Source organism: Cherax quadricarinatus, chromosome 89, assembly GCF_038502225.1.
Source record: "Cherax quadricarinatus isolate ZL_2023a chromosome 89, ASM3850222v1, whole genome shotgun sequence".
In the NCBI taxonomy this organism is placed as follows: Eukaryota; Metazoa; Arthropoda; class Malacostraca; order Decapoda; family Parastacidae; genus Cherax; species Cherax quadricarinatus.
The window spans coordinates 15,247,165-15,270,590 of NC_091380.1; the positions used below are offsets into that span (position 1 = coordinate 15,247,165).

A 23,426-nucleotide genomic window follows, 5' to 3' on the forward strand; every position below is an offset into this window, starting at 1 on the left:
GAGACTTCTTAGCAGAATGGATAATAGAGCAAAACAATTCCTCTCTCTCTTGGACAGATCTGTCATTTCAGTAGAGTCTTCAACACCAGAGAGATGTGGGTGGCCTTACTGTTATGTACAAGGCTAATATTGTCAAAGTACCACACTTGGCTCCACTCTGCAGACAGCAGGAAATGAGCTTCTACATAACAAGATGGTCAGCAAGGAGTAATTATACTGTAGCTTTCTCCAGAATATAACTTCATCTGAGATAATTTATTCATAGGATTACTTGTGTCTACAAAATGTTTGTACAGCATTATGACATCAACAGAATAGTCAGTTGGACAAATAAAATCACTGACCCACAGTTAACTACAACTGTATCATGTTCCATATGTGTTTCATAACAATAAAAAGGGTTTAAAATGAGTTGATATAGGTAACAGCTCTTAACTTGTAAATAAAGTTAGGAACTCTTAACCTAACCTTGTAAAACTCTGTCTAAAGTTAAAAGAAAAGAGATCTCAAAGCATGATTGTATTAGTTTCTTCTTTGTATGTCTGGTCATGTAACCAATACAGCACACTAAGTCTGGTTTTATGTTGTATTTATGTTATATGTAGTAGTTAATATGAAGTTTTAGCAATATATACCTCCATTATGTTGTATATGATGGTTAATATGAAGAAGTTTGACAATATATACCTCCATTATGTTGTATATGGTAGTAATATGAAGAAGTTTGGCAATTCTTTTAACTTTCAAGATTGTTTATAAAATTCAATATGAACACTTAATTGATGAGTAACTTAATAGAATTTAATTCTACTGGCATAAAATCTAACCAGTTCAAATTCAATCCTATTAGTGTAAAATGTAACTTAATTTTTATTTTCTACAGGATAACGACAAACCAGAGGAGTGTAAAGTGTGCTTTAACAATTATGATGAAGAACTACGACGACCACGCACTCTGCCGTGTGGTCACACATTCTGCTCACAGTGTATTGAAGATACAATTAAGAATGCTCAGCTCACCTGCCCCAGCTGCCGTGCTGAGCACAGTGCCACAGATGCTACTCAGTTCCCGATCAACTACACTGTGGAGGCTGTGATAAAGAAACTCAGAAGTATCCAGGTTACATCAGTGGGAACAGTGTCAACAAAATGTGGTCAAGATCGCACAAGAGGCATCAGCAAGAAGTTACGGTCTTTGGTACAGGAACACAAGAGCAGTATCAGTAACCTTATAAGTGAGTGTGAAGAAGCACTGTCCCAGCTGAGCAAGTACCAGGGACAGGTGAGGGACTGGAAGACCCAGCATCACCAACTGCAGGACAGACTCTATGATCTGCTGGAGCAGAACAAGGCAGCAATAGAGCTCCTGGAACAGGAGGATACCAGTGTGCTGACAATGACAACAGAAGGAGAGGCAGGAAAGAAGCAGCTGCAGATCATGCTGGAGAACCTCAACACAGTCAACACTGCACAGGAGGTCATCACAACCATTGATGAAGCTGATCACTACAATGTGGAGGTTGAAGATTGGATCCAGAAGTGTCAGGAACTCTTCCCAGATGTCAACACTGTCTACACCTCAGTAAAGGTATGATGCCACAAATATTATTGAACTTTCTAAACAATTTCTTAATTCATTTTTATATATTGATTCTGTTCTGTAAATATATGCAACTTTAAGAGCAATATTAAAATGTGATTTTCACCAAAATGTTGCCAGATTCTTAAACTATTTTTCTGTCAACAAAACTTCATTTCCATATTTTTCAATTATTTTTGTACTGCATAAAAACTCGAGCTCGTCCCTTAAGTTATCTATTATTAAATATATTAATCTTTCTTCTTTCATTGCACTGGCCATATCCCACTGAAGGAGGGTGGCCCAAAAAGAAAAACAAAAGATTCTTCATAAATTTAGTATTGTATACAGGATAAGGGGCTACTAGCTTCTTGCTCCTGGCATTTTAGTTACCTCTTATGACACGCATGGCTTACAGATGATGAATTCTCTTCCACTTCCCCATGGAAATAACAGGAAATAAACAAGAAAAAGCACTAGTAAGAAAAGAGAAGAAAACCCAAAGGGGTGTGTTTGTACATGCATGTGTAGTGTGACCCAAGTGGAAGTAGAATTAGCAAGATATTCTTGAAATTATGCATATTTATGTGACAGAAAAAAAGACTCCAGCAATCATACCATTATGTAAAACAATTACAGGCTTCTGTTTTACACTCATTTGGTAGGACAGTAGTACCTCCCTGGGTGGTTGCTATCTACCAACCTACTACCACAGGATGGTAGTACCTCCCTGGGTGGCAGATGTCTGCCAACTTACTACCACAGGATGGTAGTACCTCCCTGGGGGGTTGCTGTCTACCAACCTACTACCACAGGATGGTAGTACCTCCCTGGGAGGTTGCTGTCTACCAACCTACTACCAGAGGATGGTAGTACCTCCCTGGGTGGTTGCTGTCTAAAACCTACTACCACAGGATGGTAGTACCTCCCTGGGTGGTTGCTGTCTACCAACCAATTACAACAGGATGGTAGTACCTCCCTGGGTGGTTGCTGTCTACAAACCTACTACCACAGGATTGTAGTACCTCCCTGGGTGGTTGCTGTCTGCAAACCTACTACCACAGGATGATAGTACTTCCCTGGGTGGTTGCTGTCTACCAACCTACTACCACAGGATGGTAGTACCTCCCAGGGTGGTTGCTATCTACCAACTTACTACCACATGATGGCAGTACCTCCATGGGTGGTTGCTGTCTACCAACCTACTAGCACAGGATCACAGTACCTCCCAGGGTGATTGCTGTCTATAAACATACTCCCACAGGATGGCAGTACCTCCCAGGGTGATTGCTGTCTATAAACCTACCACAGGATGGTAATGCCTCCCTGGGTGGGTCCTCTGTACCAACCTACTACCACAGGATGGTAGTACCTCCCTGGGTGGTTGCTGTCTTCCAACCTACTACCACAGGATGGTAGTACCTCCCTGGGTGGTTGCTATCTACCAACCTACTACCACAGGATCACAGTACCTCCCAGGGTGATTGCTGTCTATAAACCTACTCCCACAGGATGGTAGTACCTCCCAGGGTGGTTGCTGTCTACGAACCTACTACCACAGGATGGTAGTACCTCCCTAGGTGGTTGCTTCAAGAGATATCCAAGGAAGGTTGAAGAATAGTTACAGGTGATGTGCTAGGAAGGGTTGAAGGAAGGTACAAGGGATATCCTAGGAAGGGTTGAAGGAAGGTACAGGGGTTATCCTAGGAAGGGTAGAAGGGAGGTACAGGGGATATCCTAGGAAGGGTTGAAGGGAGGTACAGTGGATATATTAAGAAGGGTTGAAGGGAGGTACAGAGGATATATTAGGAAGGGTTGAAGGAAGGTACAGGGGATGTATTAGGAAGGGTTGAAGGAAGGTACAGGGGATATATTAGGAAGGTTGAAGTTTGGTACAGTGGATATGTTAGGAAGGTTGAAGGAAGGTACAGGGGATATATTAGGAAGGGTTGAATGGAGGTACAGGGGATATATTAGGAAGGGTTGAATGGAGGTACAGGGGATATATTAGGAAGGGTTGAAGGAATGGACAGGGGGTATATTAAGAAGGGTTGAAAGGAGGTACAGGGGATATATTAAGAAGGGTTGAAGGAATGTACAGGGGATATATTAGGAAGGGTTGAAGGGAGGTACAGGGGATATATTAGGAAGGGTTGAAGGAAGGTACAGGGGATATATTAGGAAGGGTTGAAGGGAGGTTGTGAGTGATATTTTAAGACATAAGTCTTAAGTAATCAACAGTTGTGTAAGTGTCAGAGTGGAGACAAGTTGTTACTGACATCCAGCATTAATGTTTGTGTTGGTAATGACAGGTACAGGAGACCATTAAGAAGGCCCTGGACACCATCACCACAGAGACAGGTGCCACAGCTGCCCCTGTTCTCCAGGGAGACTCAGCTGCCACCATCATGGAGAAAGTTAAGATAATTATTGGTGAAATCCCTCAGGAGACATTAACTGTAAGTTGAAAGTCTTTGTTTTTTTTTCATGTTATACAATATTAATCATGATAACATGATCATCAAGATTTTCATTTTTAAAATTAACTACTTTCTTATTCCTATAATATGGTAACAAACCTGCTTCCTAACTTATTTATACACAACTTTTCATATTTTGACTGATGGGTTATTCTAATATTCCTTACAGTTGTCATAGTCACAAAAATAGACATTGTATTAACTAAACCAACTGAACCTCCTCTCCAACTCTCTGAAACAGTACATGAACTGAATGACTTCTTCTCCAGCATAGTAATAAATCAAGCCAAAAAGTAGACATTGCCAGAAAGCAGAACGCCATTTTTTCCACTTATAAATGCATACAAATACCAGATAAGTTTACAATAACATATACAGCCTCTCCTCACTTGATGACAGAGTTCTGGTCCTAAGGCAACATTGGTAAACAAATTTGTCACTAAGTGAGGAGCATACTATAATGGTAGTGGGTTTGTGTCAACCATTGTTGATAATGTGTTAATGTCATCTTTGCACCATTTATAACATTTCTGGTATATTTTTGAACGTTTATACCGCAGTGTACTGTATATTGTAATAAACAAAATAGAGGAAATCAGCTCTAATATACATTATTTAGGTATGTATACTGGTCAGAGAGCCCATCATAAGTCCGAGTCATCGGTAAACAAGTATGTCACTAAGTAAGGAGAAGCTGTATTATGCTAACAGTAGAACTATGCATTAAAACAATAAAAAGTAAAATACATACACAGTATATTCATTACTTTAAAATATTTGTAGTCTTAATGTAGGGTGAAGAGTGAGTAGTATTTATTTGTAGAAAGTCAGGTGTAGGTAGACCTGGCTCCCACTCCCAAATGTAATACATAATATTTAAACTGTTAACTGTCCATATGTAGATCTACTTTGTTACTGCTGGTGCTCCAAATGTAGATCAACGTTTTATCTTTCCTGCCTCCAAATTTCCCTCAATTGACCTGGAATGCCTGGTCAGTATAGAATGGGTCTTAGCACCTGGTGTGAGCAGTATTAAAAAATCTGGGACCACTTAGTACCTTGTGGGAGCACCAGTTCAATTGAGTGCCATCTAGAACAAAGAACATGGCAAACACCAGGGATTCACTGATGTCATGTCATATTAGCACTTCCCTATTAAGAGGAGTTGACCCTGAGTTTAGTGACTTTGAGATGGATGTTTCCACAAGTGGATGAGGAAATATCAAAAACCTCAATAATAACCCAGGTGCAACATTTGTGCAACATCCTTTCATTTTTAATACCACTGGTAGTGTCATCCTGCTAGAATGTCCTATAGCCTATGTCCTAAGTAAAGAGAAATAATTCTGGAATGTGTAATACATGTTCAGCAGGCTGGCTGGCTGGCTGGCTGGCTGGCTGGCTGGCTGGCTGGCTGGCTGGCTGGCTGGCAGGCTGGCTGGCTGGCTGGCTGGCTGGCTGGCTGGCTGGCAGGCTGGCAGGCTGGCTGGCTGGCTGGCCGGGTGGTTGGCTGGCTGGCCGGGTAGGTGGGTGGGTGGCTGATTGACTTTGGTTGTCTCTACTCCTGTCTGTATCTATTTTTGTCTGTAAATGTCTGTCTGTCTGTCTGTATCTATCTCTATTTGCTTATATCTCTGCCTATCTCTGTTTGTATATATCTCTGTCTCTGTCTCTCCCTGTATCTCACAGGTACACGTAAGTACAGTTATCATACAAAGTGTAAATTACCTAGGATAACCCCAAAAAATCCAGACGAAGTGTGATACTGTGCTTGTAGATATGAAGCATAATAAGCATGACTGGCAAGCAATATACATTTTTCACTTGATCAGGAATCAGACGTGACGACTCTGCATCGTGTGTAATATGTGTTGGTTCATGAGCAGCTTTCTGTCTGATACAGAAATAGACAAAAACAGACAGAGAGACTGGAAGACACATAGGCAGACAGAAAGACAGACAAGCAGACAGATAGGCATGTTACATGTTTAATGTACATTAGACTGTCATTTAGCATGAGTTTATTTGGCACAATTTGGGTATAGCTCGATTGAAGAATTGTGGCACAATTTTATGTAACATGTCATATGATAAATTTAACAAGGTTCAGTTTGCTGGAAGGAAAAAAAAAAACTTCTATTTTCCTCAAGCGGCTGCCATGTTGTGGTTCAGCGGGGAAGACCTCCCGCCGTCTCCAGCCTCCCCTACACCACCCCGCCATCCTAGCATTCATACTTCATACGTGTCCAGTCCAACTTCTCTGTTACAAGCTTTTGATTGTGAATTATGTTTTGATCTTTGAATTGCTATATCTTGTATCTTCCAAGCAATCATGACACCCAGAAAGCATACCAGTGTTGCTCAAAGTGGCAAGAAAAGGTGCAAGCATTTAATTAAGTCTTAGAATTAATGAAGGAAACAAAGATATTAGACAAGACATCCCGTTCCCATAATGAAGTGTTACTTTGTACACATAAAAAGATGTAATCATAAGTTTGTGTGACTGACTGACTTACTGAATGACTGACTGACTGACTTACTGACTGACTTACTGAATGACTGACTGAATGATTTGACTGACTTACTGAACAACTTGACTGGCTTACTGAACTTGACTGACTTACTGAATGACTTGACTGACTTACTGAATGACTTGACTGACTTACTGAATGCCTTGACTGACTTACTGAATGACTTGACTGACTTACTGAATGACTTGACTGACTTACTGAATGACTTGACTGACTTACTGAATGACTTGACTGACTTACTGAATGATTTGACTGCCTTACTGAACAACTTAACTGACTTATTGAATGACTTGACTGCCTTACTGAATGACTTGACTGACTTACTGAACAACTTGACTGACTTACTGAACAACTTGACTGACTTGCTGAATGACTTGACTGACTTACTGAATGACTTGACTGACTTACTGAATGACTTGACTGACTTACTGAATGACTTGACTGACTTACTGAATGACTTGACTGACTTACTGAATGATTTGACTGCCTTACTGAATGACTTGACTGACTTACTGAATGACTTAACTGACTTACTGAATCACTTGACTGACTTACTGAATCACTTGACTCACTGAATCACTTGACTCACTGAATGACTTCAAGTCAGACACTCCAGTACAACCATCAACTTCAGTACCAGAACCTCTACCATCCACCTCAGCCCAGTAGGGCCACAGCATAACTCTCCACTCTTCACAATCATCCACAAACACCAGCACTCACAATTTAAGGAAACATTAATGTTATTTCTGTTACATTTGTAGTCTTAAGCAGTAAAAACAACATAATACATCATAACAGTGAACTACAATTACATATTCACTTTTATTTTTGTAAGATGTGGAGGTCTAAAAAAAAGTTGTTTGGCTTTTTTGGGGCACACAGGAATGTAACCCTATTTTTCTAGTAAGTTCTTCAGTTCATCTAACAAGGTTTTTACCTAACATAGTGTTATCAGGAACATAACTACCGTGTTAAATGATGGTCTACTGTATAATAGTGAAAACAAATAAAGCCAAGGTTCTCTGGAGCAGTGCATCATCATCAAGTGTCACAGAACTGCTGCACTGTCAGCAGTGGAGTGACACTCATCTTACACCTTGCTTCAAAGAGTTTCATATATACAGTGGTCCCTCATTTATCGTCATTAATCCATTCCTGGAAGTGTGACAGTTATCGAAATAGATGATTTTCGAATAAATTTTCCCCATAAGAAATAGTGTAAATACAATTAATCCATTCCTGACACCCAGAAATATTAAAACAAAATTTTTTTTTACATGAAATATTTATTTTTATTTTATTATCACACCGGCCGATTCCCACCAAGGCAGGGTGGCCCGAAAAAGAAAAACTTTCACCATCATTCACTCCATCACTGTCTTGCCAGAAGGGTGCTTTACACTACAGTTTTTAAACTGCAACATTAACACCCCTCCTTCAGAGTGCAGGCACTGTACTTCGCATCTCCAGGACTCAAGTCCGGCCAGCCGGTTTCCCTGAATCCCTTCATAAATGTTACTTTGCTCACACTCCAACAGCACGTCAAGTATTAAAAACCATTTGTCTCCATTCACTCCTATCAAACACGCTCACGCATGCCTGCTGGAAGTCCAAGCCCCTCGCACACAAAACCTCCTTTACCCCCTCCCTCCAACCCTTCCTAGGCCGACCCCTACCCCGCCTTCCTTCCACTACAGACTGATACACTCTTGAAGTCATTCTGTTTCGCTCCATTCTCTCTACATGTCCGAACCACCTCAACAACCCTTCCTCAGCCCTCTGGACAACAGTTTTGGTAATCCCGCACCTCCTCCTAACTTCCAAACTACGAATTCTCTGCATTATATTCACACCACACATTGCCCTCAGACATGACATCTCCACTGCCTCCAGCCTTCTCCTCGCTGCAACATTCATCACCCACGCTTCACACCCATATAAGAGCGTTGGTAAAACTATACTCTCATACATTCCCCTCTTTGCCTCCAAGGACAAATTTCTTTGTCTCCACAGACTCCTAAGTGCACCACTCACTCTTTTTCCCTCATCAATTCTATGATTCACCTCATCTTTCATAGACCCATCCGCTGACACGTCCACTCCCAAATATCTGAATACGTTCACCTCCTCCATACTCTCTCCCTCCAATCTGATATTCAATCTTTCATCACCTAATCTTTTTGTTATCCTCATAACCTTACTCTTTCCTGTATTCACCTTTAATTTTCTTCTTTTGCACACCCTACCAAATTCATCCACCAATCTCTGCAACTTCTCTTCAGAATCTCCCAAGAGCACAGTGTCATCAGCAAAGAGCAGCTGTGACAACTCCCACTTTGTGTGTGATTCTTTATCTTTTAACTCCACGCCTCTTGCCAAGACCCTCGCATTTACTTCTCTTACAACCCCATCTATAAATATATTAAACAACCACGGTGACATCACACATCCTTGTCTAAGGCCTACTTTTACTGGGAAAAAATTTCCCTCTTTCCTACATACTCTAACTTGAGCCTCACTATCCTCGTAAAAACTCTTCACTGCTTTCAGTAACCTACCTCCTACACCATACACTTGCAACATCTGCCACATTGCCCCCCTATCCACCCTGTCATACGCCTTTTCCAAATCCATAAATGCCACAAAGACCTCTTTAGCCTTATCTAAATACTGTTCACTTATATATTTCACTGTAAACACCTGGTCCACACACCCCCTACCTTTCCTAAAGCCTCCTTGTTCATCTGCTATCCTATTCTCCGTCTTACTCTTAATTCTTTCAATTATAACTCTACCATACACTTTACCAGGTACACTCAACAGACTTATCCCCCTATAATTTTTGCACTCTCTTTTATCCCCTTTGCCTTTATACAAAGGAACTATGCATGCTCTCTGCCAATCCCTAGGTACCTTACCCTCTTCCATACATTTATTAAACAATTGCACCAACCACTCCAAAACTATATCCCCACCTGCTTTTAACATTTCTATCTTTATCCCATCAATCCCGGCTGCCTTACCCCCTTTCATTTTACCTACTGCCTCACGAACTTCCCCCACACTCACAACTGGCTCTTCCTCACTCCTACAAGATGTTATTCCTCCTTGCCCTATACACGAAATCACAGCTTCCCTATCTTCATCAACATTTAACAATTCCTCAAAATATTCCTTCCATCTTCCCAATACCTCTAACTCTCCATTTAATAACTCTCCTCTCCTATTTTTAACTGACAAATCCATTTGTTCTCTAGGCTTTCTTAACTTGTTAATCTCACTCCAAAACTTTTTCTTATTTTCAACAAAATTTGTTGATAACATCTCACCCACTCTCTCATTTGCTCTCTTTTTACATTGCTTCACCACTCTCTTAACCTCTCTCTTTTTCTCCATATACTCTTCCCTCCTTGCATCACTTCTACTTTGTAAAAACTTCTCATATGCTAACTTTTTCTCCCTTACTACTCTCTTTACATCATCATTCCACCAATCGCTCCTCTTCCCTCCTGCACCCACTTTCCTGTAACCACAAACTTCTGCTGAACACTCTAACACTACATTTTTAAACCTACCCCATACCTCTTCGACCCCATTGCCTATGCTCTCATTAGCCCATCTATCCTCCAATAGCTGTTTATATCTTACCCTAACTGCCTCCTCTTTTAGTTTATAAACCTTCACCTCTCTCTTCCCTGATGCTTCTATTCTCCTTGTATCCCATCTACCTTTTACTCTCAGTGTAGCTACAACTAGAAAGTGATCTGATATATCTGTGGCCCCTCTATAAACATGTACATCCTGAAGTCTACTCAACAGTCTTTTATCTACCAATACATAATCCAACAAACTACTGTCATTTCGCCCTACATCATATCGTGTATACTTATTTATCCTCTTTTTCTTAAAATATGTATTACCTATAACTAAACCCCTTTCTATACAAAGTTCAATCAAAGGGCTCCCATTATCATTTACACCTGGCACCCCAAACTTACCTACCACACCCTCTCTAAAAGTTTCTCCTACTTTAGCATTCAAGTCCCCTACCACAATTACTCTCTCACTTGGTTCAAAGGCTCCTATACATTCACTTAACATCTCCCAAAATCTCTCTCTCTCCTCTGCATTCCTCTCTTCTCCAGGTGCATACACGCTTATTATGACCCACTTCTCGCATCCAACCTTTACTTTAATCCACATAATTCTTGAATTTACACATTCATATTCTCTTTTCTCCTTCCATAACTGATCATTTAACATTACTGCTACCCCTTCCTTTGCTCTAACTCTCTCAGATACTCCAGATTTAATCCCATTTATTTCCCCCCACTGAAACTCTCCTACCCCCTTCAGCTTTGTTTCGCTTAGGGCCAGGACATCCAACTTCTTTTCATTCATAACATCAGCAATCATCTGTTTCTTGTCATCCGCACTACATCCACGCACATTTAAGCAACCCAGTTTTATAAAGTTTTTCTTCTTCTCTTTTTTAGTAATTGTATACAGGAGAAGGGGTTACTAGCCCATTGCTCCCGGCATTTTAGTCGCCTCATACGACACGCATGGCTTACGGAGGAAAGATTCTTTTCCACTTCCCCATGGACAATAGAAGAAATAAAAAAGAACAAGAGCTATTTAGAAAAAGGAGAAAAACCTTGATGTATGTATATATATATATGCATGTGCGTGTCTGTGAAGTGTGACCAAAGTGTTAGTAGGAGTAGCAAGATATCCCTGTTATCTTAGCGTGTTTATGAGACAGAAAAAGAAACCAGCAATCCTACCATCATGCAAAACAATTACAGGTTTTTGTTTCACAGTCATCTGGCAGGACGGTAGTACTTCCCTGGGTGGTTGCTGTCTACCAACCTACTACCTATTTTTTGGGGCACACAGGAATGTAACCCTATTTTTCTAGTAAGTTCTTCAGTTCATCTAACATGGTTTTTACCTAACATAGTGTTATCAGGAACATAACTACCGTGTTAAATGATGGTCTACTGTATAATAGTGAAAACAAATAAAGCCAAGGTTCTCTGGAGCAGTGCATCATCATCAAGTGTCACTGAACTGCTGCTCTGTCAGCAGTGGAGTGACACTCATCTTACACCTTGCTTCAAAGAGTTTCATATATACAGTGGTCCCTCATTTATCGTCATTAATCCATTCCTGGAAGTGTGACAGTTATCGAAATAGATGATTTTCGAATAAATTTTCCCCATAAGAAATAGTGTAAATACAATTAATCCATTCCTGACACCCAGAAATATTAAAACAAAATTTTTTTTTACATGAAATATAGATGTAGTAAATAAACAGTATAATGGGGCATAGTGAATGAAACATTAACAGCATAACACTTACCTTTATTGGCAATTCTTCTTAGTGTACAGAAGACTGGAGGAGGAGAGAGATTGGATTAGTTACTGCTTGGAAGGGGAATCCCCTTCCATCAACACCTCAGGTACCAAGTCCTTTTCTGGGGTTACATACTTCTCTTCTCTGTTTCTTAATGCCACTAGGACCAGCTTGAGAGTCACTGAAGTCCTGTCCTGCCTCCGGATGCAACATCCCAGCAATTCCAGGAACAGCTGTTAAAAATTGACCACTGTCTGGAAAACCTTCCAGCTCCTGCACCCAACATCTTGCTCCTGGGGGATTTCAACTTAAGGCACCTAAAATGGAGGAATATAGCAAATAATATTGTTGCAGTAATAACACCAGGAGGCAGCTCTGATGAAAACTCACACTCACGCGAGCTTTTAAATCTCTGCACAAAATTCAATTTAAACCAGCAAATAATAGAGCCTACTAGACTGGAGAATACACTAGACCTCATCTTCACTAACAATGATGATCTGATAAGAAATATCACCATATCAAAAACAATATACTCAGATCACAACATAATTGAGGTTCAGTCATGTATGCGCGGAGCCCCAGACCGACATAATGAGATTAGTCACAAGGGAGCATTCACCAAATTCAACTTCAATAACAAAAACATAAAGTGGGACCAAGTAAACCAAGTCCTAACCGATATAAGCTGGGAAGATATACTAAGCAACACAGACCCCAACTTATGCCTAGAACAGATTAACTCGGTAGCACTCGATGTATGCACAAGGCTTATTCCTCTAAGAAAAAGGAGGAGTAGATGTAAAACAGAAAGAGACAGGCGCTCCCTTTACAGGCGACGGAAAAGAATAACAGAGCGGCTAAAAGAGGTCAATATATCTGAAATGCGTAGGGAGACACTGGTCAGAGAAATAGCAAGCATCGAACTTAAGCTAAAAGAATCCTTTAGGAGTCAGGAATCGCGGGAAGAACTAAAAGCCATAAATGAAATCGAAAGAAACCCAAAGTATTTCTTCTCCTATGCCAAATCAAAATCGAGAACAACGTCCAGTATTGGGCCCCTACTTAAACAAGATGGGTCCTACACAGATGACAACAAGGAAATGAGTGAGCTACTCAAGTCCCAATATGACTCAGTTTTTAGCAAGCCGCTAACCAGACTGAGAGTCGAAGATCAAAATGATTTTTTTATGAGAGAGCCACAAAATTTGATTAACACAAGCCTATCCGATGTTATCCTGACGCCAAATGACTTCGAACAGGCGATAAATGACATGCCCATGCACTCTGCCCCAGGGCCAGACTCATGGAACTCTGTGTTCATCAAGAACTGCAAGAAGCCCCTATCACGAGCCTTTTCCATCCTATGGAGAGGGAGCATGGACACGGGGGTCGTCCCACAGTTACTAAAAACAACAGACATAGCCCCACTCCACAAAGGGGGCAGTAAAGCAACAGCAAAGAACTACAGACCAATAGCACTAACATCCCATATCATAAAAATCTTTGAAAGGGTCCTAAGAAGCAAGATCACCACGCATCTAGAAACCCATCAGTTACACAACCCAGGGCAACATGGGTTTAGAACAGGTCGCTCCTGTCTGTCTCAACTATTGGACCACTACGACAAGGTCCTAAATGCACTAGAAGACAAAAAGAATGCAGATGTAATATATACAGACTTTGCAAAAGCCTTCGACAAGTGTGACCATGGCGTAATAGCGCACAAAATGCGTGCTAAAGGAATAACAGGAAAAGTCGGTCGATGGATCTATAATTTCCTCACTAACAGAACACAGAGAGTAGTCGTCAACAGAGTAAAGTCCGAGGCAGCTACGGTGAAAAGCTCTGTTCCACAAGGCACAGTACTCGCTCCCATCTTGTTCCTCATCCTTATATCCGACATAGACAAGGATGTCAGCCACAGCACCGTGTCTTCCTTTGCAGATGACACCCGAATCTGCATGACAGTGTCTTCCATTGCAGACACTGCAAAGCTCCAGGCAGACATCAACCAAATCTTTCAGTGGGCTGCAGAAAACAATATGAAGTTCAACGATGAGAAATTTCAATTACTCAGATATGGTAAACATGAGGAAATTAAATCTTCATCAGAGTACAAAACAAATTCTGGCCACAAAATAGAGCGAAACACCAACGTCAAAGACCTGGGAGTGATCATGTCGGAGGATCTTACCTTCAAGGACCATAACACTGTATCAATCGCATCTGCTAGAAAAATGACAGGATGGATAATGAGAACCTTCAAAACTAGGGAGGCCAAGCCCATGATGACACTCTTCAGGTCACTTGTTCTATCTAGGCTGGAATATTGCTGCACACTAACAGCACCTTTCAAGGCAGGTGAAATTGCCGACCTAGAAAATGTACAGAGAACTTTCACGGCGCGCATAACGGAGATAAAACACCTCAATTATTGGGAGCGCTTGAGGTTCCTAAACCTGTATTCCCTGGAACGCAGGAGGGAGAGATACATGATTATATACACCTGGAAAATCCTAGAGGGACTAGTACCGAACTTGCACACGAAAATCACCCACTACGAAAGCAAAAGACTTGGCAGACGATGCACCATCCCCCCAATGAAAAGCAGGGGTGCCACTAGCACGTTAAGAGACCATACAATAAGTGTCAGGGGCCCGAGACTGTTCAACTGCCTCCCAGCACACATAAGGGGGATTACCAACAGACCCCTGGCAGTCTTCAAGCTGGCACTGGACAAGCACCTAAAGTCAGTTCCGGATCAGCCGGGCTGTGGCTCGTATGTTGGTTTGCGTGCAGCCAGCAGCAACAGCCTGGCTGATCAGGCTCTGATCCACCAGGAGGCCTGGTCTCAGACCGGGCCGCGGGGGCGTTGACCCCCGGAACTCTCTCCAGGTAAACTCCAGGTAAACAGAGCTCTGTTTCTGGCATCTCTTTAAAACTTCCCTAAAATGGGCCAAACTCTGTCACTGCACAAGTTGCCAATATGGCTTGCAACATCCTTCTCAGTGTGATGTTTCTCCATAAATCTTTCCATCCTACCCCACATTTCAAAAATCTCCTTATTTTCTGAAGAAGGCACCTTCTTCCATCTCTCTTCCTCCTCCTCTGCAGCAAGATTCTCAGCTGCGATCTGTTGCTGTTCCTGCTGAAGCTCTTGCAGCTCTTCAGTGGTTAGCTCTTCATTGTGGTCCTCCACCAACTCTTCCACATCCTCTAAACTCACATGCAACCCCATGGAACTCCCCAATGCCACAATAGATTTCACAACTGACATAGGCTTATCAGGGTCAGCCACAAACCCTTCAAAATCCCTCTTGTGGACACAATCTGGCCACAATTTTCTCCAAGCAACAACAGTTTCCTTGATTTCCTTTTTCTTTGCCATGATGGAAGTTATGGTTGTATGGGGTTTGTTATACATCCTGGCTAGTTCGGCCACACGTACACCACTTTCATATTGTTCAATGATTTTTTCTTAAATTCAATAGTATTTCTCACCTTCTTTACCAAAGGCTTGGCACTAAGAGCTTTCTTTGGAGCCATGGTAGCTTATTTAGCACTTGCAAGCACTAAAATGAATGGAATATTATGAAATATTTCGTATGAACAAGTGAGGGGACCATCACTCACTGGTAAACAATGGCACACTGGCTGGGAAGGCAGGCTGAGGCAGCTCAGAGCCATAAGTATGCATCCAGGATAAATGACGATTAGTGAGTCAACCGACCATTTGCGAGCCAGTGTTTGGACAAAAATAATGCGACGATTTCCGAAAATTACGACTATCGAGCCCGACAATTATCGAGTGGCCACTGTACTCCATGTCTAAAACATTGGTAAGCAAGGAACATAGGCAACAGTTAGACATCTTTAACCCTTTCTGGGTCAGCAGACCCTCTCCTAAACTTGTTCTTAGGGTCGGAAATTTAAAAAAAAAAATTATTTTTTTTCTTATGAAATGATAGAGAATGTTTTCCCTATCATAATGACACTAAAAGTAAGAAATTTGATATAAAACTTACAGAATTATGCTCTGGCAAAGTTAGCGGTCTCGACAATGTTTATGCATCTGTGATTTCACCCACTTTGAGCCCATTTTCGTCCAATTCCAATGTACCAGTCAACAAAAATCATAACTATTTCACTATGACTCCATTTTTTCTATCGAATGAGTGCAAGACACCTCCTATTTACCGATTTCAACTATTCAATAAAGTGGTCAGAAATTGGCAATTTTGCCAATTTCACACAAATTTCAAAAGATGACAATTTCCAAATAGGGTCCAGAATAAACAAGACAGACATTCCTGGCACTAAAATAACATTTTCTCTGTTCATTAGTCATGTCTCCAGGCCCCTCTTGCATTTCTTTTGCTTTCCACTATGAATTTTTATTCAGACAAAATAGAAGATTTTCTGTTATGCACTCTACTGTAATAGTGTAGAAATGGTATAAATAATATCAGCGCACTTGTGAAATAATATTAGACTCACCAGGTGATGTGTATTGGACACATGGCATGATTTGTTTACTTTTGAACTTTGGCAAAAATCGAACATTTCTGCTATTTGAGCTCAATTTTAAGGTCTTTTCCTTTGTGAAACCAATCAAAATCATCTCTATTTTTGTAATATGTCTTCCATTCTATAAAATGAGACCAGGAAAACTAGAATACAACCATTTGTAGCATATGAAAATACACTGTAAAGTCGCTGTTTTAAACCAAAAACACCGTCAGATTTTTTTTTATTCCCATTATGCACTGTGTGCTTTAGGATTTTTTTTATACTGCACACACTCACCACATAGACCCATTCTCTCGTATGTAGGCCTACCAGCTTTCCCTTGCTATATTTGAAGGCGCTAGAATTTATGCGTACTAGTACGGCACCAACCCTGAAAGGGTTAATCTGAAATGTTTTGCCTACACAGTAGGCTTCTTCAGTCGAGTACAGAAAGTAGGCAGGAGCAGTAGAGATGTGAAGATGATGTAATCAGTCCATCACCCTTGAAGTTGGAGATTTGAGGTTGTCAGTCTCTCAGCCTGGAGAAGAGATCTGTTCTATACTCTCGAACAATGTGGAGATCAAGTGTAGAAGCCTTCAAGAAGAAACTGGAGAATTATCTTCGCCAGGTGCCAGATCAACCAGGTTGTGATGGATATGTGGGGCAGTGGGCCTCCAGCAGCAACAGCCTGGTTGACCAGGAAAGTACCAGACGAGCCTGGCCTATGGCTGGGCTCAGTGAGTAGATAAACTCTTGAAAATTTTCAAAGGTATATCAAAGGCATCAAACAAAAGCGTCGAGACATATACAGTGGATCCCTGCATACCATTGGCATCACATAACGTTAAATCCTCATACCGATACATTTTATCACTAAGATTTTGCCTCGCATACCGCTAAAAAACCCGCTCAACGCTATTCGTCCGAGACGCATCTAATGTGCGGCCTGAGCCAGCCTCACATGTTCCGCCGGTGGTATTGTTTACCAGCCAGCCACCGCGGTAACATCCAAGCATACAATCGGAACATTTCGTATTATTACAGTGTTTTCGGTGATTTTATCTATAAAATAAGTGACCATGGGCCCCAAGAAAGCTTCTAGTGCCAACCCTACAGGAATAAGGGTGAGAATTACTATAGAGATGAAGAAAGAGATCATTGCTAAGTATGAAAGTGGAGTGCATGTCTCCGAGCTGGCCAGGTTGCATAGTAAACCCCAATCAACCATCGCTACTATTGTGTCCAAGAAAACGGCAATCAAGATGTTGAGAGACTCTTATTGGTGTGGATAAATGAAAAACAGATAGCAGGAGATAGCATCTCTCAAGTGATCATAAGTGAAAAGGCTAGGAAGTTGCATGAGGATTTAATTAAAAAAATGCCTGCAACTAGTGATGATGTGAGTGAATTTAACCCTTTGACTGTCGTGGTCGTATATGTACGTCATAGGAGATACCGTGTTTGTGTTTGACGTATCTATACGCATAAATTCTAGCGGCTTCAAATCAAGCAGGAGAAAGCTGGTAGGCCCACATGTGAGAGAATGGGTCTCCATGGTCAGTGTGCACCATATAAAAAAAATCGGGGAGCCAGTGGTGCATTGTGGGAATACCATTTCAGTCGTCCTTTTTCAGCATGTCTAGCGGTAAGAAATATGTGACTTCCCAGCAAATCTGGGACTCTTCTCTTCCCAAGTGATGCTCTGACACAGACGGAAGTGTCAATGAAGATCAATTTCATGATTTCGAGGAGTTTGAGACCAAAAGCAATGGAGGAGGAGGAGGAGGAGGAAGAAGAGGAGGAGGAGGAAGAGGAGGAGGAGGAGGAAGAAGAGGAGGAGGAAGAAGAGGAGGAGGAGGAAGAGGAGGAGGAAGGAAGGAGGAAGAGGAAGGAAGGAGGAGGAAGGAGGGAGGAGGAGGAAGGAGGGAGGAGGAGGAAGGAGGGAGGAGGAAGAAGGAGGGAGGAGGAAGGAGGGAGGAGGTGGAAGGAGGGAGGAGGAGGAAGGAGGGAGGGAGGAGGAGGAAGGAGGGAGGGAGGAGGAGGGAGGAGGAGGAAGGTGGAAGGAGGAGGAATAATAATAATAATAATAATAATAATAATAATAATAATAATACCTAATACCTAATAATAATAATATGTAATAATATGTTCTCTTGAGGCATGAAAACAGTTCAGCCCATGACAGTGACAAGATAAGGGGAGATAACATCTGATAAGAGCTGACCTTTGATGAACGTAAACGAGGGTGGAGCGAGGGGGGCAGCTGTCCATCTGTCAAGAGCCAGGAGGAGGAGGAGGAGGAGGAGGAGGAGGAGGAGGAGAAGGAGGAGAAGAAGGAGGAGAAGAAGGAGGAGAAGAAGGAGGAGAAGGAGGAGGAGAAGAAGGAGGAGAAGGAGGAGGAGAAGGAGGAGGAGAAGGAGGACGAGGAGAAGGAGGAGGAGGAGAAGGAGGAGGAGGAGAAGGAGGAGGAGGAGGAGAAGGAGGAGAAGGAGGAGGAGGAGGAGAAGGAGGAGGAGGAGGAGAAGGAGGAGGAGGAGGAGGAGAAGGAGGAGAAGAAGGAGGAGAAGAAGGAGGAGAAGGAGGAGGAGAAGAAGGAGGAGAAGGAGGAGGAGAAGGAGGAGGAGAAGGAGGACGAGGAGAAGGAGGAGGAGGAGAAGGAGGAGGAGGAGAAGGAGGAGGAGGAGGAGAAGGAGGAGAAGGAGGAGGAGGAGGAGAAGGAGGAGGAGGAGAAGGAGGAGGAGGAGGAGGAGAAGGAGGAGGAGGAGGAGGAGAAGGAGGAGGAGGAGGAGAAGGAGGAGGAGGAGGAGGAGGAGGAGAAGGAGGAGGAGGAGAAGGAGGAGAAGGAGGAGGAGGAGGAGAAGGAGGAGGAGGAGGAGAAGGAGGAGGAGGAGGAGAAGGAGGAGGGGGAGGAGAAGGAGGAGGAGGAGGAGAAGGAGGAGGAGGAGGAGGAGGAGGAGGAGGAGGAGGAGGAGAAGGAGGAGGAGGAGGAGAAGGAGGAGGAGGAGGAGAAGGAGGAGGAGGAGGAGAAGGAGGAGAAGGAGGAGGAGGAGGAGAAGAAGGAGGAGGAGGAGGAGAAGGAGGAGGAGGAGGAGGAGGAGGAGGAGGAGGAGGAGGAGAAGGAGGAGGAGGAGAAGGAGGAGGAGGAGGAGGAGGAGGAGGAGAAGGAGGAGTAGAAGGAGATGGAGGAGGAGTAGAAGGAGAAGGAGGAGTAGGAGGAGAAGGAGGAGGAGGAGGAGGAGGAGGAGGAGGAGGAGGAGAAGGAGGAGAAGGAGAAGGAGGAGGAGGAGGAGGAGGAGGAGGAGGAGGAGGAGGAGGAGGAGGAGGAGGAGGAGATGACAATGAACAAACATTTGTCTGTCTCTCTATTTGTCTGTCTGCCAAACTCCCTGTCTATCCGTCTAGCTCTTTCTCAGAGAGAGCCACAAGAATGTGTCATCATCACGTTTACTCACATCTTCAAGCAGAGTACATGTATAGCACTTTGTCTGGATTTTTTGGGTTATCCTAGGTAATTTACACTATGTATAGTTGTATTTATGTGTACCTGTGAGACAGAGATAGACAGAGAGAGAGAAAGAGAGACAGATTGAAAGAGATCGAATGAGGGAGAAAGATAATTAGATAGAATGGAGGGGGAAGCAACATCCGACCCCATTGTTTTGACAGGCGGGAGGGGGAGTGAGTAATGAGACAATATGTCATTTTGACAGCTGCCGACTCCTGACTCAAAACAATTATAAGCCACACACTCGCACACAAGACAAGCTTGCTGAAGGGTGATAATAGGAGTTTTATGGGCCCGGTCTGTGACCAGGCCTCCTGGTGGATCAGAGCCTGATCAACCAGGCTGTTGCTGCTGGCTGCACGCAAACCAACGTACGAGCCACAGCCCGGCTGATCAGGAACTGACTTTAGGTGCTTGTCCAGTGCCAGCTTGAAGACTGCCAGGGGTCTGTTGGTAATCCCCCTTATGTTTGCTGGGAGGCAGTTGAACAGTCTCGGGCCCCTGACACTTATTGTATGGTCTCTTAACGTGCTAGTGACACCCCTGCTTTTCATTGGGGGGATGGTGCATCGTCTGCCAAGTCTTTTGCTTTCGTAGTGAGTGATTTTCGTGTGCAAGTTCGGTACTAGTCCCTCTAGGATTTTCCAGGTGTATATAATCATGTATCTCTCCCTCCTGCGTTCCAGGGAATACAGGTTTAGGAACCTCAAGCGCTCCCAATAATTGAGGTGTTTTATCTCCGTTATGCGCGCCGTGAAAGTTCTCTGTACATTTTCTAAGTCGGCAATTTCACCTGCCTTGAAAGGTGCTGTTAGTGTGCAGCAATATTCCAGCCTAGATAGAACAAGTGACCTGAAGTGTGTCATCATGGGCTTGGCCTCCCTAGTTTTGAAGGTTCTCATTATCCATCCTGTCATTTTTCTAGCCGATGCGATTGATACAATGTTATGGTCTTTGAAGGTGAGATCCTCCGACATGATCACTCCCAGGTCTTTGACATTGGTGTTTCGCTCTATTTTGTGGCCAGAATTTGTTTTGTACTCTGATGAAGATTTAATTTCCTCATGTTTACCATATCTGAGTAATTGAAATTTCTCATCGTTGAACTTCATATTGTTTTCTGCAGCCCACTGAAAGATTTGGTTGATGTCCGCCTGGAGCTTTGCAGTGTCTGCAATGGAAGACACTGTCATGCAGATTCGGGTGTCATCTGCAAAGGAAGACACGGTGCTGTGGCTGACATCCTTGTCTATGTCGGATATGAGGATGAGGAACAAGATGGGAGCGAGTACTGTGCCTTGTGGAACAGAGCTTTTCACCGTAGCTGCCTCGGACTTTACTCTGTTGACGACTACTCTCTGTGTTCTGTTAGTGAGGAAATTATAGATCCATCGACCGACTTTTCCTGTTATTCCTTTAGCACGCATTTTGTGCGCTATTACGCCATGGTCACACTTGTCGAAGGCTTTTGCAAAGTCTGTATATATTACATCTGCATTCTTTTTGTCTTCTAGTGCATTTAGGACCTTGTCGTAGTGATCCAATAGTTGAGACAGACAGGAGCGACCTGTTCTAAACCCATGTTGCCCTGGGTTGTGTAACTGATGGGTTTCTAGATGGGTGGTGATCTTGCTTCTTAGGACCCTTTCAAAGATTTTTATGATATGGGATGTTAGTGCTATTGGTCTGTAGTTCTTTGCTGTTGCTTTACTGCCCCCTTTGTGGAGTGGGGCTATGTCTGTTGTTTTTAGTAACTGTGGGACGACCCCCGTGTCCATGCTCCCTCTCCATAGGATGGAAAAGGCTCGTGATAGGGGCTTCTTGCAGTTCTTGATGAACACAGAGTTCCATGAGTCTGGCCCTGGGGCAGAGTGCATGGGCATGTCATTTATCGCCTGTTCGAAGTCATTTGGCGTCAGGATAACATCGGATTGGCTTGTGTTAATCAAATTTTGTGGCTCTCTCATAAAAAATTCATTTTGATCTTCGACTCTCAGTCTGGTTAGCGGCTTGCTAAAAACTGAGTCATATTGGGACTTGAGTAGCTCACTCATTTCCTTGCTGTCATCTGTGTAGGACCCATCTTGTTTAAGTAGGGGCCCAATACTGGACGTTGTTCTCGATTTTGATTTGGCATAGGAGAAGAAATACTTTGGGTTTCTTTCGATTTCATTTATGGCTTTTAGTTCTTCCCACGATTCCTGACTCCTAAAGGATTCTTTTAGCTTAAGTTCGATGCTTGCTATTTCTCTGACCAGTGTCTCCCTACGCATTTCAGATATATTGACCTCTTTTAGCCGCTCTGTTATTCTTTTCCGTCGCCTGTAAAGGGAGCGCCTGTCTCTTTCTATTTTACATCTACTCCTCCTTTTTCTTAGAGGAATAAGCCTTGTGCATACATTGAGTGCCACCGAGTTAATCTGTTCTAGGCATAAGTTGGGGTCTGTGTTGCTTAGTATATCTTCCCAGCTTATATCGGTTAGGACTTGGTTTACTTGGTCGCACTTTATGTTTTTGTTATTGAAGTTGAATTTGGTGAATGCTCCCTCATGACTAATCTCATTATGTCGGTCTGGGGCTCCACGCATACATGACTGAACCTCAATTATGTTGTGATCTGAGTATATTGTTTTTGATATGGTGACATTTCTTATCAGATCATCATTGTTAGTGAAGATGAGGTCTAGTGTATTCTCCAGTCTAGTAGGCTCTATTATTTGCTGGTTTAAATTGAATTTTGTGCAGAGATTTAAAAGCTCGCGTGAGTGTGAGTTTTCATCAGAGCTGCCTCCTGGTGTATATATATTACAGAAACCAGAAGCAAGAAGGGAAGGCAGGAATGAAGGAAGGACTAGATGAAAGGAAGGAAAAAAGTAATAAAGGACAGATGAAGGAATGTAGGAAGAGAGGTGGAATGCCCTCCAGGTAGCCTCCAGGTAGGAAAGGAATGAAGGAAATTAGGAAGGAAGGAATGATGACACACGACCATTTACCTAGGATAACTACATAACACAACTGCCTGCTAATACTTTGAAGAAAACTGCTCAGACGAGGTGTTTTGTCTTTGTACATAAAAAAAAACTTCAACAAAAATGCACACACTGATTTTATGTGTGAGGAGTGTAAAACACCACTGTGTATGACACCATGTTTTATGTGTGAGAGTGTAAAACACCACTGTGTATGACACCATGTTTTATGTGTGAGGAGTGTAAAACACCACTGTGTATGACACCATGTTTTATGTGTGAGGAGTGTAAAACACCACTGTGTATGACACCATGTTTTATGTGTGAGAGTGTAAAACACCACTGTGTATGACACCATGTTTTATGTGTGAGGAGTGTAAAATACCACTGTGCATGACACCATGTTTTATGTGTGAGGAGTGTAAAACACCACTGTGTATGACACCATGTTTTATGTGTAAGAGTGTAAAACACCACTGTGTATG

The 23,426-nt window shown here is 42.6% G+C and overlaps 1 protein-coding gene across 3 annotated transcripts in view; it reads left to right on the forward strand.

Annotated features, from left to right (window-relative positions):
- LOC128697316 (centromere-associated protein E-like) overlaps positions 1–23,426 on the forward strand; it is a 570,758-nt gene that overhangs the window by 508,447 nt on the left and 38,885 nt on the right. For all 3 annotated transcript variants that reach the window (XM_070104215.1, XM_070104216.1, XM_070104217.1), the window contains 2 exons: positions 884–1,588; positions 3,892–4,038. In XM_070104215.1, coding sequence (XP_069960316.1) covers positions 884–1,588; positions 3,892–4,038 — 852 coding nt within the window. The remainder of the gene's footprint in view (positions 1–883; positions 1,589–3,891; positions 4,039–23,426) is intronic.